This window comes from Elgaria multicarinata, chromosome 11 (assembly GCF_023053635.1).
Source record: "Elgaria multicarinata webbii isolate HBS135686 ecotype San Diego chromosome 11, rElgMul1.1.pri, whole genome shotgun sequence".
In the NCBI taxonomy this organism is placed as follows: Eukaryota; Metazoa; Chordata; class Lepidosauria; order Squamata; family Anguidae; genus Elgaria; species Elgaria multicarinata.
This window is the reverse complement of record NC_086181.1, coordinates 25,904,416-25,922,008: the sequence shown is the minus strand read 5'-3', so window position 1 is coordinate 25,922,008 and position 17,593 is coordinate 25,904,416. Positions and strand designations below refer to the sequence as shown.

Here is a 17,593-nt window from a genome sequence, read left to right as displayed (position 1 = left end):
GAAAAAAATTCAAATGAAGCCCAGGAAACAGTCCTAATGCCTGAGACAGCTCAGCACTAGCTGAACAGCTACATAATTCAGCTATGTTCAGTCTATTATTATTTTTTCAAATAAAAAAAAATCATAATTCAAGGAGATGCAGACCATCTAGTATGTCCTCAACAGTGCTATCAGCGTATTTATGTTTCTTCCCCATAGCTGGTCTGGGCATGTTTACACCACACTGAAACCTGTTTCTATTAATACCAGGTGCTGCATAAATAAGACAGATTACTCTCCATCCATTTCTCTTTCTGATCAAAGGGTACACAGTGTCATTTACAGCCAAATATCATTTGTTTTGCAACTTATGGAATCATGTCAGACAATGTGTGTTAATTTAAATTATGTTCCTTGCCAATCATATGGGTTATGTCACCTTATTTTGGAAAAAAAACGGTGGCCACCAAATGACTTTCTTATGTAGATAAATCTTTTAAAGTGAAATTTTAAAAGCAGGAGTAATAAAAATAAATAGGAAAAGAAGGTATTATAAATATAGTAAGATTACCAAGTAAGGTAAAAAAGAAAAGGATTTATTATTTTCACTTGGTGCCAGAGGGTCATGTGCTTTCATCCACATGTTCATAAGAAGGATGGTTGAGTTTTCTTGTTGGCTGCTATAGAAGAATTCTAACCTCTTCAGAAAAAAAAGCATCTTATAAGCATTATGAAGAGCTGCTGAAAGTGAATCAAAGGCAGGATCTACAGTGCTGCGTTATAGTGGTACTGAAGTGCACTGACAACTGTTGGGGCCCATGACACATCTACACGAGCAGGATATAACACTATAAAAGTGGTATGAAAGCAGTATATAGCATATGTCAATGGGCCCCAACAGTTGTCAGTGCACTTCAATACCACTATAAAGCAGTATGTAAATCCTGCAGTGAACTTCAATACCAGTATAAAGCAGTAGTGTGGCTCCTGCCTTTTATACACCACTTTCATACTGCTTTCATAGTGGAATATCCTGCTTGGTGTAGATAAGCCCTAAGAAGATAATGAGGGTTATCTTCTTTTTCTTGATGGCTTTAGGTGAAGTAAATCTTGATTCAATTCTGGGGAAAAATGAAGACCAGCAGGGAAGATATGGGAGCGATATTGTGAGGTCCACACACAAAGATCTAGAACACAAATTACAGTAAAAGACAGACATGCATTCTTTAGTTTTTTATTCTTATTAGCCGTTCTCTGTTGTTCAGCTCAGGCCTCAACACAATAATGTAACATTTTGGGGAAAAGATGCAACCCAGCAATCCAGCACTGGAGGCTAGGATGGAGAAGATCTCCACAGCCACCATGTATTTACCTTTGGTGCTTAGGTAGGAGGGAACAAAAGATAACCAAACACTGCAGAACACCAACATGCTGAATGTGATGAACTTGGCCTCATTGAAACTGCCAGGTAACTTCCTGGAGAGGAAGGCCACAGTGAAACTGATAATTGCCAAGCAGCCCATGTAGCCCAAGGCACAGTAAAACATAATCACAGATCCCTCGTTACATTCAAGTACAATTTCTTCAGCCACTGAGTGCATGTCAACATCTGGAAATGGGGGAGAGATTCCCAACCACACAATACAGATACTTGCTTGAATAAGGGAGCAGGAAAGAACAATGTAGATGGCTATTTCTTTCCCCAACCACATCCTCATCCTGGATCCTGGCTTGGTGGCCATGAAAGCCAGAACTACCATGATGGTTTTAGCTAGTACAGAAGAGACAGCCACGGAGAAGATGACGGCAAAGGCAATTTGTCGGAGGAGACATGTCATCTTCTGAGGTTGGCCAATGAATAGCAATGTGCAAAGGAAGCAGAGCAGGAGGGAGATGAGGAGAGTGTAGGTGAGGATCTGGTTGTTGGCTTTGACTATGGGAGTGTTGTGGTGCTTAATAAACATTCCCAGCATCAGAACTGTGATCAAAGAAAAGGAAAGAGCAAAGAAGGCTAAACTGAGCCCCAGAGGTTCTTCATAAGACAAGAAGGTAAATGTCCTTGGAATGCAGAAATCCTGATTCTTGCTTGGATAGTCTTTGTCTGAGCATTCGTTACAGTCATTCATATCTATAAAAGTAAGTTATAGTGTTCAGCTCACAATCAAACCTGCCACAAATTTCACAACTGTTCCTTTCAGATCATACAACACTGTCAGTGGTGATATAATGAAATGTGATGGGGATCTAAAGCAGAATTTTGTGCAAGCCTAGGGGTGGGGTGATTGGAAATTTAACACTTCTATTTAGAATCTGGAGCCAGTGGTGAAGATTGGGTCAATGTTGTCACAGCCACCATCATTACGGAGCAAGTTAGTTGCTCAGAGTCCTCAGAATCCAATAAAAACTTCTCCTGTTGGCCTACAAAGTTTTTCACAGTCTAGCTCCTTCCTATCTTTCCTCTCTCATCTCATACTATTGCCCCGCTCGTGCTCTTCGCTCCTCAGATGCCATGTTTCTTACTGGCTCTTCCAGAACATTTGTGAACTACAAGTTCAAACACAGTTTTTAAAGCTCAGCTAAAAAACTTTTCTTTTTTCTAAAGCTTTTAGAACTTGATTTTGATCTTACTTTTTATACTGTCCGTTTTACTCTACCCTGTGCCTGTTTGGTGCATTCTCTTCCTCCTTCTTATTGTTTTATTATGATTCTATTAGAATGTAAGCCTATGCGGCAGGGTTTTGCTATTTTATTGTTTTACTCTGTGCAGCACCATGTACACTGATGGTGCTAAATAAATAAATGAATAAATAGTGGTCTGTCATGTATGGGTGTAGAATAGAATTTTCAGCAGGTGTGAACATGCATTTTTTTATCATGCTGGCTGTTTTTCGTTACTCCCTGTGTAATGATTCTGTGGCTGCCTGTGGCTTTACATAATGATCTCCCTCATCAGTCATTAATGTTAAGAGGTGACCACTGTTAAGAGCTTCTGCATGAGTTGAAGTATCTGGACAGTAGTTCAAGAAATTGAGAAGTCTATTGCAAAGTCATGACTCACATTCGTATTGTAATAACTGCTAGGCAAAGAAGAGAAGGGTGCAGCCTTAAAATGGATTTCACTTCTACTAAGGATAAGCCCATAAAATCTTTTGATATCATTTGAAATACTGAAGAACAGTCACAACAATGTATGCATAATTTTATCTCCATGTTCTTTATCTCCATCACAGCCACACTTTTGTATCACTCTGTGTACATAATGTATACTTCCTACCTTCCTGGTTTGAAATCTTCCCTTCTGGACATGGGATGCAATCATGGCAGCAGTTTGGCTCCCCCTCCTTCACACTCTTGCTAGAACCGGGATGGCAACTCTCAGTACATACAGAAAGTGGTCGTGTCTAAACCATCAATGAAAGAGGAGAATACAAATATTGAAAATAATGTGCTTGAAAACCTTACGTTTCTCAGGTCCATCTATATGTTACAAAATGGACACAACATTTCATAGTAATGTGTGAATATATTATATACTACAAGCTATTTCTACTTTTCTTAATTTGGGGGAGATTGATTCATCTATTTTGGGAGAAACATGGAAATGATACAATAAATGCCTTATTATGTTATGCCATATCCTTCCAAACTGCCTTATTTTGGCTGTATATCAGATCTTGTTTCTGAAGAATGGCTTGAACTTCTTAGAGATCTACTAATGTTAACTAGGAAATTATTGATGCTCACTGTGGACACAGCTAGACCTAAGGTTTATCCTAGGATCATCCAAGGGTCACCCCTGCCTGAGTATTGGATCCCCTGTGTGTCACCTAGATGAACAGGTTTGACCCCTGGATGATCCAGGGATAAGCCTTAGGTCTAGCCATGGCCTCAGTCCCAAAGAGCTCCTTCTAGTTTGGAATGGATTGGGTGGATGGAATTCAGTAGCAGGTCATGATAAGATCAATCCATACATTTATTTTCTCTTATTTGTGGCACAACTCTATACTCAAGATACACCTGGTGATGGGGCTGTGGGACATGACAGAAATCCTTCCTCTGTAACACCTGGAGCAATTTCTTCTACACAGGGTAAGCACTTACCACAAGCCTTTTGTTGCTACCCTGCTCCAACTATTGCCACTAATGACCAGAAATTTATGGGAATTGTGCCTTACCGCTGGAGTGAATAGAATGCAGATCTGGATTGACTGGGAGATGACTGGGTGATTTCAAATGGACCATGAGGTATTTCTGACTCCCAATCATTTAACAATAGCCACACATTATAACCAATTTCTTGTTTTTGAATTCTGCAATTTCATTTGAATGCCTTTTGCACCAGGTTCCATTTGGTGGATTAAGGCTTCTTGTCCAAAGCAAAGTAAATACCAGAAGTCTGAAGTCTGCCCTACCAAATCTGCACAGGATCAGAAATACAATGGAACTGAAATACATTGTCACTGCACAGACTGTGACCCCTACTGGGGAAGGGCTTAATATTGCATGACATAGTGCAGCTTCTCTTGTCCCAATGTAAAATTCCTTCCCAATCCTATTTACTGGAGATTACTTTTGAAAATGCAGTACATTTAACTACCAGAAGTGGACGTATAGAGAAGTCAGAGATTGGGATCCTCGAGATGAATGGGAATGTGTCATTAGGCACCTCTGGTTGAACTGGAGTGAAAGCAAAGGACAGACCTCATTGTGGTGCATCTGCTTCTTTGGCCACACCCCATCAAAGCACTGTGGTTCAGAAGTCCCATCCTGGTCTGGAGATGCTGCTGCTGAAGCCATGCAACTGCTCCTCACCAACCTTTATTCATTTATTTATTTATTGCGTTTCTATACCACCCAATAGCTGATGCTCTCTGGGCAGTTCACAAAAAACTAAAACCTTCCAAAGTATAAAACAACGGTATAAAACCATGATATAAAATACAGCATAAAAGCACATCCAGGATAAAATTGACAGCAGTGCAGAAATACAATTTTAAAATTCAAATTTAAAACAGCCAAGTTAAATTTAATTTATAGACTGTTAAGAAACTGAGAAAATAAAAAGTTATTTATTCCATTTTAAATGTTTATTATTTTCTAAACCAAAAGCAAAAGAAACAAATAAACATTACAAAATCCAACATCAACATAAAAACATACAAAATATACACAATTAAGATGGACTTCCGATTTCCTCCCCAGCAAAAAATATGTAACAATATTTTCTCTTACTCTATAATTACAAGAAAAGTTTCCCTCTTTTTATCATTTTAACAAATTCTTTTTATTCAAGTAATCCACAGATAAACACATTGTTTTTTCTAGTCCTTGCAAAAACTCTATGAAAGGTTTCCATTCAGTTATAAACCTAGATGTTGACGTTTCTCTGATTATTGACATACGTTTTGCCATCTCTGCCATCTCCAGCACCTTCAACAGCCATTCATCCATAATAGGTAATATTGAGCCTTTCCATTTTTGTGCATATATAAGTCTCGCTGCCGTAGTCATATACAAAAATGTAGTCTCAAAGTTCTTTTTTATCTGGTTGTCCATTAAACCCAGCAAAAATTATTCCTGCTTCAATTGTTTATTGGTTTTTAATATCTTCTGCATCAAAGAATGAATTTGTATCCAGCCTACTTCCAAGCCTCTTTTTGGCCATGACAATGATATTGCCACCATATTTATTTATTTATTTACAATATTTATATACTACTGTCCATTCAAAATTTTAGAGCAGTGTACAAGATAAAAAAAAATCAAAACAGAATAAACACTTCAAAATAGATTTTAAAAGAAGCAAATATGCAGTGAACTTTGGCTGGTTATTAAGGAAAGGCTTCCTGGAATAATGACATTTTCACGAGGCACCGAAATGAATACAAAGCTGGCACCTGCCTGACCTCCAGAGGCAGTGAATTCTATAGGAGGGGGGCTACCTCCTATAGAAGGCGCTTTCTCAGGTATCCTGGTCCCAAGTTGTTTAGCGCTTTGTACACAAGTACAAGAACCTTAAACCTGTCCTGGTACTGAATAAGCAGTCAATGCCTTTCCCACAGCAGAGGAGTTACATGCTGGAAAGGGGCAGCCCCAGTCAACAACTGAGCTGCAGCATTCTACACTAGCTCAAACTTCCGGAGCAGCTTTAAGGGCAGTCCCACATCAAGAGCATTGCAGTAATCCAATCTTGAGGTAACCAATGCCTGTACCACTGTGGTCAAGCTATCCCTGTCCAGGAGAGGCTGTAGTTGGTGAACCAGCTGAAGCTGGAAAAATGCATTCTGAGACGCCATGGCCACTTGAGCCTCCAGCAACAGAGATGGATCTAAGAGTACCCCCAAACTACAAACCTGATCTTTCAGAGGGAGAAAACAGGCAATGAGCCTATTTCCCGGACTCAGAGACAACTCACCCACAGGGCTTCCATCTTGTCATGATTCAGTTTCAGTTTATTGGCCCTCTTCCAGCCCATTACTGAGTCTATGCACCTGCACAGCCTCACCTGATCCACTTGTCACAGGGAGATAGAAATGTGTGTCGTCAGCATATTGGTGGCATTTAGCTCCAAATGCCCTAATGACCACTCCCAACAGCTTCATATAGATGTTAAATAACATTGGGGACAAAATGGTGCCCTGTGGCACCCCATAGCTCAATTGCCAAAGGGCCGAGGAGTGGTCACCCAATGCTACTCTGTGAAAATGACCCCGTAGGTAGAACCAGAAGCACTGTAGCACAGTGCCTCTGATGCACATCCCACAGAGTTGATCCAGGAGGATACCACAGTTGATGGTATCAAAAGCCAATGAGAGATCGAGCAGGATTAACAGGGTTGCATTCCCCCTGTCCCTCTATCAATAGAGGTCATCCATCAGGGTGACCAAGGCTGATTCAGTCCCATAACCAGATCAGAACCAAGACTGGAATGTGTATAGATAACCAGTATCCTCCAAAAGTGCCTGCAGTTGCTCTGCCAGAACCCTGTCAAGTACCTTCCCTAAAAAAGGGGTGTTTGCTACTAGGCGGTATTTGTCTAGTACCATCGTTTCTGGGGTAGGCTTCTTCAGGAGTGGTCACACTACTGCATCCTTAAGGACAGCAGGGACCACCCTTTCCCAGAGTGAGGACTCTGGGAAAGTATCTCCCTCTGGACCCACCAAGTCAAACCCCCATGGCTTGCTTTTATAAGCCAGTAGGGACAGGGATCGAGAGGGAAGCGGTACGTTGTATTGCTTAAATTGCCCCAGAGCTGAAATTTCCAGGGTGGTATACATAATTAAAAAAAAAACAAAAATGAGAAACTAATAATAAAATTGATTAAAATATTTTTTAACACTAAACTGCCTTCTTAATCAAATTATAGCAAGCAGGAGCGGGTTGGATCAGTTGTGTTCAGAAAGTAATTCACACTTCTTTGAATGAAGGAATGGTCCCTGCCATGCTGAACGCTGTGTTGGCTCAACCACTCCTAAGGACCCTTCTTTTGACTCAGAAGAACTATTGCCCAGTTGAAAATATCCCATTTTAGGCAAGGTGTTAGCAAATGTGACACGAGGACAACCAAAGTTGCTTTGGCTGAAGTGGATTATCTGTCCCATTTCAGTTGAGGTTCCACCTTGGTTTTGGCACCTAAATAGTGTCAGTTGCCCTGATGTATGAGCTGTTTTAGAAAAAAATAGTTAGAGAAAGATCAAAACTCCTTCCTGCACCTCCTTCAGTTTGCCCTCTAGTACTCTTTCCAGGCTCCTTTTCTTTCCTACCATTTTCTCCATTCATCCCTCTTCTTTCAGTCTTTTCCCTTCTGGGCTACTCTCTGCATCTCTCCATTCCTTCCCTGTCACCTCCCATGCTGGCATTTAGGAAATGAATGTTTATGCTCACTTTCGCTTGCTTCCTGTAGCATTAGTGGGCACTTTCAGTGGAAGAAGCAGACCTGGCCTGTTATGCCAGGACAGTGTTGGATTCTACCCTGTGTCTACTTATATTTCCTACATCAATTTTTCAGTTAAAAGAATACTGGGAACGTAATAATGGCAGAAACTTCTGAACCCCCTCGGTCTTTCATTCAATCATTTCACAGCCTAGTCTAAAAACCAGTTTTTAAAATTCTTTGTCATTTAGCCAATGAAATTCAATTTTGGCAGCATGGCAAGTAATCATTGCTCACTCAAAGTGGATCTCTTCTGAACTCCTTACAAGTTGTTCCCACCTGGTTAAACCAGCTGTGCCATATGATGGCATCCTCATCAATGGTAAATGCTTGGTCTGGAGAAGCGTGAAGATCCATCCTTCCTACTTTCACATGGAGAAAAGTTTCATTGGAGAAAATTTTCAAATTAATAACATCCAGTCCAGCAACTACGTCTCCGTTCTCATTGAAGAATACTTCATTTTGAGCGCTGCTGTTAAATGAGATGCCTCTAATAAACTGATGGAGCTAGATTGAAAATGGAAATGCAAGAGGTTTGTGTTGTGTTTTTAACTCTATTTTCTATATAAGACTTTAAGGGAAGAAATACACTATTTATGTATTTATTACATTTATTTCCCTCCCCACTATTTACAAGTAATACAAGGCAGCTTAAATTATCGTCCTCCCCACTATGATTATCTTCTTCCTTGTGTGATAGTTTGGGCTGAGCCTAAATAATTGTGAAAAGTCACCCCAATGAGAGTCATAGCCGAGTTGGGACTAGAACCCAGATCTCCTGAGTCCCAGCCCATTGCTCCAGCCACTACACCCCACTGGCCTTCAAATGTAAAGTGGTGGAGGAGGGACCATAAAATTAAAACAGCGTCTTCAGGTCGATAAATAACAAGATCAGACATATACAGCTGGATTTTTATAGGGCCACATTTATTCAACATCTGCAAAGAGGGAAATCCTATAGGGCATTCATTATGGCCTGTTTGCAGACCCTTCTAAGTTGGGTGAGCCATTCATGGCCCGTGGGTTGGCTCTGAAGAATTCACCTTCCCTATGGGCCTGCCCCTTGTGGGGTAGGGAGACCTTCTGTGGTCACACACAGACACCCCAGGTTCCAGGGCTCTGCATGGGTAAGAAGGGTTGGCCTCAAAGGTAAGCCTTATCTCGCCAGCTAGGCTGTGAGGCTCAAAGCTGGGAGCCTCAGATTTTACCAGTCACCCTAACAGTGCCTGTGAATGCTCACCATTTCCTAATCCTGCTCTGGATGCCCGTACCTAGCCACCTATGAGCAAATGTGAAAAAATTGAGAATCAGACAAATCAACTTATTTAACACTCACCAGCTGTCTTGCAGTGTGGCATAGGCGAAAAAAACTCATGAACAATTCAAAACATGAGTAAAAAAATCCTACTCTGCCCCAAGTGGCAACCAGCAAGTCCCCTCCCAGCCTGGTGATGCCATACTGTGCTCAGCCAATGGCTTGTAGGCATGTCTCATCTCCTCCCCTGCCTGCAATGGCCTCCTCCAGGCTGGGCAGAGTTGCACTTCTGTTCATATGGTAAATCCACAGAAAAGCAGAGCCGGCAGATTGAAATGTGGACAGTCATCTGAGCAGATACAGAGTTTGTCAACACATTTTCATGCAGAGCTTGAGGGCTCTTGTAATACTAAAATACTTGGTGGTCTGCCACATGAGAAAGACATAAACATTACCTGCCACCACTGATCATTCTGAAGGCTGTTTCTCTTAGTATCCATCATTGCCCTGTGTTTGTCTTTCGTTGAGTACATGTCATGTAGAGCATGGGCCACAGCATAGACAGCATTGTAGATACTGTAGCTTTGGCCAGTCATCCTTGTTTCAAAAATACATCCAGGGAGGCTCTCCAACTTTTCCCTGCCAGTACAAACTTCAACTTCCATATCATCCTCTGCTGTATCTGGGAATATACAGTCAAAAGCTTGTTGCCAAAAGTCCCTGATGAAACCATCTCCTTTTGTGCTGAAAGGATTTCTGCTCACCTCAAAGGACTTGAATCCTGCCAGGTCATTGAAGTGCATCCTGAAGGACAGAATACTCTGGAATAGTTCTGCATCCCAATTCCTTTGGTAGGAAAATGAACTGATTTCCATCTGGGCTATTGTTATCCATACTTTGCCTTTAATTTTGTTTGCCCTGTGCTCTTCTTGTGATAGATATGGCAAATGTTTAAAAATTGCAATGGAATACGATTCTGCATGGACCACCACTACGTTGGCTTTGTTGTCCAGCAGTTTATCATATATTTTTTCTCCCTGTTTTACCATGCCATAAATTTCAGTGATGTAAGTTAATTTTGGGATTCTTTCTATGAATGCAAAACAGATACCTCTCCGGGAAAACTTTGGAGACACAGTTTGCACAAATCTTTCTCCATTGTCATTGTCTATATAAACAAGTCCAATCCATGTCCACCTGAAATGCAGGAGCAAGGAGAGAATCCCCTCAATCTGAAGGGCTTCCTGAGGAACCATCTTGTAGAAGGGAAGTCCTGGGGTCTTGTCATTCATGACCGGAGGAGTGCCATAAATGAGCTAAGGAGAGATTGCAAAAGTAGTCCTAAGATGATATTAATTTATAGAGCACCTTCTAAGGTTCAGAATAATGCACATACACTGTGACAACAATTCTTTGAATACTTTGAGGATAAAATCGCTCATCTTCATGCTGACTTGAATGCTGCTTTTTATTTTATATTTCTTTTTTATTTCTTTTTTATTTTTATATTTTATTAAATATATTGAACTCAAAATTCAAGAATAAAAGTAAAGCATAAAACTATATACATTAACACTTATTCTACGTCCCTCCCCGTTCCCTTTCCACACTTGGTCGATTACAGAGTTTCCTTCTTACATCTTTCGTTTCATTTTTTTTTATCCTGGGTGGTTTTTAAAGTTTCCATTTCATTTATTGATTATCTGGTTTTTATGAGTCCCACAGATTTCTATACGCCTCTGCCAAAGTTGTTCTGTTTTATTCCTTTTTCATGTAGTCTATATATTTTTGCCAGTCTATCCTGAAAGTGTCTCTTTTCTATATCCCTCTATGGCCACAGCTAGACCTAAGGTTTATCCTGGGATCATCCAGGGTCCGCCCCTGCCTGAGCACTGGATCCCCTGTGTGTCACCTAGATGAACAGGTTTGACCCCTGGACGATCCAGGGATAAACCTTAGGTCTAGCTATAGCCTATTTGTTCTTAACTTCTGTGTCAACTTTGTGTTTATTGCTATGGCCCAGATTTTATTTCTCCACAATGATACTGTCAGCATCCTAGCTGTCTTCCAGTTGCTTGCTATTAATTTACTTGCAGCTGTTAACATAAATCCAATTAATATTTTCTCTTATATCTCTCTATTTTCTTTAAAATACATATTCAATAAGGCTAGTTCTGGTGTTTTACAAACCTCTTGTTCTGTAATTTTTCTTATTTCCTGAAAACCTTGTCCCAAATTTTCTTGACCTTCCTACATATGATTTGACACCTGTTCAGCACAAAGATGTTATATTATTGTTTTTTGCCAATTTTACTGGTGTCCGATACCACTTCTGTACTAATTTTAGCACTTAAGAACATAAGAAGTGCCATGCCGGATTAGGCCAAGGGTCCACCTAGTCCAGCACTCTGTTCACACATTGGCCAAACAGCCATTGGCCAGGGACCAACAAGGCAGGACATGGTGCAAGAGCACCATCCCAACCATGTTCCCTAGCAACTGGTGCACACAGGTTTAATGCCTCGAATACTGGACATAGCACACAACCATCAGGGCTAGTAGCCATTTATAGCCTTTTAAAGCCATCCAAATTGGTGCCCATCAGTACATCTTGTGGTAGTGAGTTCCATAATATAACTATGTACTGTGTGAAGAAGTACTTCCTTTTATTTGTCCTGGATCGCCCACCAATCAGCTTCATGGGATGACCCTGGGTTCTAGTATTTTGAGTGAGGGAGAAAAATGCCTCCCTATCCACATGCTCCACACCATGCATAATTTTGTACACCTCTATCATGTCTCCCCTTAGCCTCCTTTCTTCCAAGCTGAAGAGTCCCAGTTGATATAACTTTCCCTCATAGTGGAGACGCTCCAGCCCCTTAATCATTTTCATTGCCCTTTTCTGCACTTTTTCCAGCACTATCCTATCCTTTTTTAGGTGCAGTGACCAGAACTGTACATATTATTATGATTGTGGTCACACCATAGATTTGTATAATAGCAGTATGATACTGGCCGTTTTATTCTCAATTCCTTTTCTTATAATGCCTAACACGGAGTTTGCTTTCTTGACAGCAGCCGCACCCTGGGTGAACATTTTCATCAATCTGTCCACCACAATCCCAAGATCTTTTTCTTGTTCAGTCAGCGCCAGCTCAGATCCCATTAGGTTATACTTGAAGTTGGGGCTTTTGCCCAAACGTGCATCACCTTACAGTTGTTTACATTGAACTGCATCTGCCATTTGGATGCCAACTCTCAAAGCTTAGAGAGATCCCTTTGAAGCTCTTCACAATCCCTTTGTGCTTTAACAACCTTAAATAATTTGGTGTAGTCGGCAAACTTGACCACTTCACTGCTCACTCCTAATTCCAGAGCATTTATGAATGAATTGAAAAAGATTGGTCCCGATACGAATGCCTGTTGGACCCCACTATTTAATTCCCTCCATTGGGAGAACTGACCACTTATTCACACTCTCTATTTTCTGTTCTCTAACAGCACCTCTGTTTTCTGCTTTTTAACTCTTTTATGGCTTCTTTTATCTCTACTTCTTCTATCTGAGCTTCTAAATATTGTTTCTGTTCTTCTTTTAATGGTGGTATTTTTGCTTATTTTCTGTATTTTTTCTTCATAATATTTTTGTAATATTGCTCCAATTTCCTTTTGATCATATTTTCTTATCCCTTCCTTTGTATTCAGTGCTAGAATTCTGTTACTAATCTTATTTTTTTGAACTCTATTTGCTAACAGCTTCAAGCTTTTGACTGAGAACTCATCAAATCTTTGCTTAACATAGAGCATATCTATCATTGTTTTATTTATTTCTAGTGCCTCTCTTTCTCCCTTCAATTTTTTTCCATTTCTTTCCTAATCCTGATTTGCCCAATTTGTTTATACTGCTCCATTAATCTTTCAATTTCTTGATGTAGGTTCTCCTTCTTCTCTTTCTCCTTTTTCTTTATTATACTTAATTAAAAAGGGGTCCAGGAAGGGATTGGACTCCCCATGAAAGATCAAGTTTGTATTTGGGGGGTTCTTTTAGATCCATCTCTATCACTGGAGGCTTTGGCTGGTTCGCCAACTGTGACTTCTCCTGGACAGGGATAGCTTGGCCACAGTGGTACAGGCATTGGTAACCTCAACATTGGATTACTGCAATGCACTCTATGTGGGGCTGCCCTTAAAGCTGCTCCAGAAGCTGCAGCCAGCGAAGAATGCTGCAGCTTGGCTGTTGTCTGGAGCTGCCCCTTTCCAGCATGTAACTCTTTTGCTGAAGGAACTGGACTGGTTGCCTATTCGCTACCAGGCCAGGTTTAAGATTCTTGTATGTGTGTACAAAGCCTTAAACAACTTGGAACTGGAATACCTGACAGAACACCTTCTCCCCTACCAACCTGCCCAGTCCCTGAGGTTATCCACTGAGGTCTTCCATATTTGATGTATGGCTCGGGTCCAGGTTATCTGAAACACCGTATTCTCTCATATGAGCCTGCCAGTGCTTTGAGATATTCTGGGGAGGCCCCCTCCTATGGAATTCCCTGACTCTGGAGGTCAGGCAGGCACCAACTTTGTATTCCTTTCGGCACCTCCTGAAAATGTCATTATTCCAGGAAGCCTTTCCTGAATGTCCAGCCATGGTTTGCAGTTCACTTTTCATTTTGCTTCTTTAAAAATATATTTTAAAGTGTTTTATTCTGCCTTTATTTTATTTTATCTTGTACACCGCTTCAAAATTTTGAATGGAGAGTGGTATATAAACATTATAAAAGAATAAAAAAAAATCCAGGAAATTACAGGCCAGATACATTAATGTTTGTTCTGGGGAAATTGGCTGAAAGCATTATTAAAGATAAAATTAGTAATCATATAGTAGGAGACAACCCCTGCTGAAACAGAATCAAAGTGGCTTCCACAAATGTAAATCCTTTCTTACTAAACTTTTAGAGTTTTTTGAGGGTGACTAACAACAACAACAACAACAACAACAACTACAATAATCCAACTTTTTCCCAATACTGGGACTCAAAGAGGATTTACAAATTAAAACATGTATTAAAACAAAGAAATAAGTATTTAGAGGTGGCTGAGTAGACATCAATTGCCCATTCAAGACCACCCCTTTCCAAAATACCTTGCAATATGACAGGAAACAACTTCTTGTTGTTAAGAGAATTCATGTTCTTTCAATTCATTTTAGAAGGAACAGGGCATTCAGAAAGGGTTGACCCATGATGTCAGAATCCCGGCTAATCCAAAAGGTTTGGCACTCTGTACCTGAAAGAAGCACTACCTCCACTAAGCCGCTGGATATGCCACACTAATGGAAAAACTGATGGAGAATTGTTGCATTGTTAATAAGGATTTTTTTTCCAGCTAATGGAAGTAATCTTGGATTGGATACCGATTTAGCCTTACGTAGAATAGACCCATTACCAGGAAGCACCTGGGTATGGCTGCCAAGGTGACTTTGCCCACTCTGCTTTTGTGGGGAAGGAACAAGGAACTGCTTCAAGTAAAAATGTTTATTTATTTATTGCATTTCTATACCGCCCAATAGCCGAAGCTCTCTAAGTAGTTCACAAAAATTAAAGACATTCAAAGTGTGGACTTTACCTGGCATCTAAAAGAATATAGTATAGGTGCCAGGCGAAACTCCTTAGAGAGCTCATTCCACAGCCATGGTGCCACAGCAGAGTAGTAGCCACCTGTCTCACTTCCATTGGCAGGAGCTCACGGAGAAGGTCCCCTGAGGATGACCTTAGGGTCTGGGTAGGTACATATGGGAGGATGTGTTCCTTCAGATAGCTTGGCCCCAAGCTTTTCAGGGCTTTAAATGTTAATACCAGCACTTTGAATTGGGCCAAGACCTGGACTGGCAGCCATTGAAGCTGCAAAAGGATTAGTGTGATGTGGTCTCATTGGCCAGTCCCTGCAAGTAAGCATGCCACCCTGTTTTGTACCAGCTGAAGTTTCTGGATCATTTTCAAAGGCCGTCCCATGTATAACATATTACGGTAATCTGAATGAGAGTTTATGAGAGCATGGATAAGTGTAGCCAGGCTATCTCTGTCTAGATAAGGGCACAGTTGGTATATCAGCCTAAGCTGATAAAAAGTGCTCTTTGCCCCTGAGTTCACCTATGACTCAAGTGACAGTTCTGAATCCAAGAGCACCCCCAAACTATGAACCTAATCATTTAGGGAGAGTGCAGCCCCATTCAGAACAGGGTGAACATAATCTAGCCAGACAGGTGAACTACCCACTAACAGTACCTTTGTTTTGCCTGTACTGAGTCTCAGTTTGTTGGCCCACATCCAGTCCATTACAGTGCTCAGGCACTGATTCAGAAAAGCCACTGCCTCACCTGGGTTTGATGAAAAGGAGAGGTAAAGCTGGGTGTCATCAATATATCTCTATCTATCTATCTATCTATCTATCTATCTATCTATCATGTATGACTGATAGATTAAAATTAGTTCCTTTAGTCTGGCTATAAAGTCCAAATGTATCAATGATTGAATGAATGGAAGGGGAATTATTTCTGATTTAATTATTTTCAGTGCAACAATTTCTGAGACAGAAAAATGAAATTGGGAAGAAACAAGCAAGTGTTCAGTTAGTATCATATTCTCATGTCTGACATACATACAAGACAAGGATCCTACCTGTGGAATCTTATAGATATCCAAGATATTTGCCACATGAAGAGAGATTTCAGGGTCTAATCCCCCAATAACTGCTATGAGATTATTCTGGATGTTGCACATGTAGTTGGGGACCAATCTTTCCACAAATGATAGAAGTAACATGGTTGCATGGAAGGTTCTTCTTGCATTGTCATAGCTGTCATAGATACGGAAGCCCAAGGTGAGGTTTGGTAATATTCTAGGGTTTTCATTGATCTCTTTCATGGCAAATGCAAAGGCCAGGAGATGCTGGTATTTCTTGGGTACTATGCTGAAACAAGAGTCAATGCTTAAGTCACAGAATGCTATTGGGACTTTTAGAGCAAATATGTAGAAATATCCTCAGCCAGAGGTAAAATAATAGGTGTCCGATGGGGCTTGCTCCCTGATAAATGTCTTGAAAGCAAACATTGGATTCAAACATGTATATATGTGGGGAGTTTTATAACAGATGAAATTGGGGGAAGTTTCATTTGAAAAGAACTGTTTCATGCTTATGAAATGTGTAGATATATATGGTAATTGGATGGAATGAAGTCATCATTGAATACACGCAAAACTGACTTGGCTGGATGTAGAGTGATTTATACACCCCCTCCATTTCCAAGGACATTTGGATAAGTGTGAAGTACCAGGCACAGGTTTGCATCAGCCCCTTTAGGGATGATCATTCTAGTGATATAATAAATTGAAATGAAAGAACCAAAAATTCAATACTTACACAAGTTCTTCACGCAAATCTGGTAGAGGTTCTTCACTGAAAGGTCTTGGACTGGACATAAAGATACCATGAAAAGCTATGCCACCAATAATGAAGTCTCCTGGCTGATGATACGTGTTTAGTGAAGGGTGAGGTTCATGGATGCTGCATTTCATCCTGTGTGACTGGCATACTATGTGATGGAACAGTGCCAGAAGCAAGAACAATAAAAGCACCATCTTCAACGAAATGGCAATTTTTATCTCTGCACACCTGGATTTTTCTATTTCTTTCTACAATGTTACTGTAATTTAAGCAGTCTGTAATTAAAACTGACTTTTTTAGTGTAGTTTAGACTGCAAGTAGGAATATATAATGTCTAATATTATGCCACAGGAGCCCTGCTTCTGCCTAGTCTCTTCTATATCATTAAATGGTTCGTAGAGTATTTATAACAGCCTTTACAGTATTGTTGTTAGGTTTTCTAGTTGCCACTGAAATTTTATGAAGCCACAGAAATAACTGCCTTTCTTTTGATAATTAAAGTGGGATATAAATACCAATACAAAGTTGACAATTCCATGTTGAATTGTTGGAGAAAAACATGTTTGTCATATGTGAATATGGACTTGGAATGCCTCTGGGGAAGTACAGAACTGCCCTCCATTTTTAGGCATTCATATGATTGCAGAATATTATTGAGTGAGATCTTGTATGTTTGAGCCCCTAATAGTTCATTTTAGCCAAAATATCTCTAGCTAAGAGATCAAATGTTTTCTTCAAATGCAGAGGTCAGGAAGTCTTACTCAAGTGGCAGGAAATTATACAGTTTAGTAAGAGATTAAAGGACAGAAGAACATATGCTTCATTCAGGGGAACAGGATGAAATAAGACAAAAATAATATACTTGGTTTTCTGAATGTTTAAATATCCTATTGCTCATAGATTTTTTTCAGATTGAGGGGTTATTCTCTGTTCATATTTATTCATAATTTAAAACTTTTTCCTATTGACTGTTTTATTCAGCAAATTTAATT

The 17,593-nt window shown here is 40.2% G+C and overlaps 1 protein-coding gene across 1 annotated transcript; it reads right to left on the bottom strand.

Moving 5' to 3' along the window:
* Positions 1 to 1,205: 1,205 nt before the first annotated feature.
* Positions 1,206 to 16,732, bottom strand: LOC134405578 (vomeronasal type-2 receptor 26-like). Its single transcript, XM_063136823.1, has 5 exons — positions 16,578 to 16,732; positions 15,836 to 16,127; positions 8,192 to 8,419; positions 3,254 to 3,380; positions 1,206 to 2,107 (listed from the first exon to the last, which is right to left on the bottom strand). The coding sequence occupies exons 1-5, from the start codon at positions 16,730 to 16,732 to the stop codon at positions 1,206 to 1,208; spliced, it is 1,704 nt and encodes a 567-aa protein (XP_062992893.1).
* Between the last annotated feature and the right edge of the window lie 861 nt (positions 16,733 to 17,593).

What these genes read in the sequence shown, in the direction of transcription:
- LOC134405578 (XM_063136823.1), bottom strand. Translation starts at nt 16,732, where the DNA reads ATGAAATGCAGCATCCATGAACCTCACCCTTCACTAAACACGTATCAT. An exon ending in GATTTGCGTGAAGAACTTGT is followed by an intron (nt 16,128 to 16,577) that starts GTAAGTATTGAA and finishes CTCTTGTTTCAG; the next exon opens with CATAGTACCCAAGAAATACC. An exon ending in ATATCTATAAGATTCCACAG is followed by an intron (nt 8,420 to 15,835) that starts GTAGGATCCTTG and finishes TTTTCAATCTAG; the next exon opens with CTCCATCAGTTTATTAGAGG.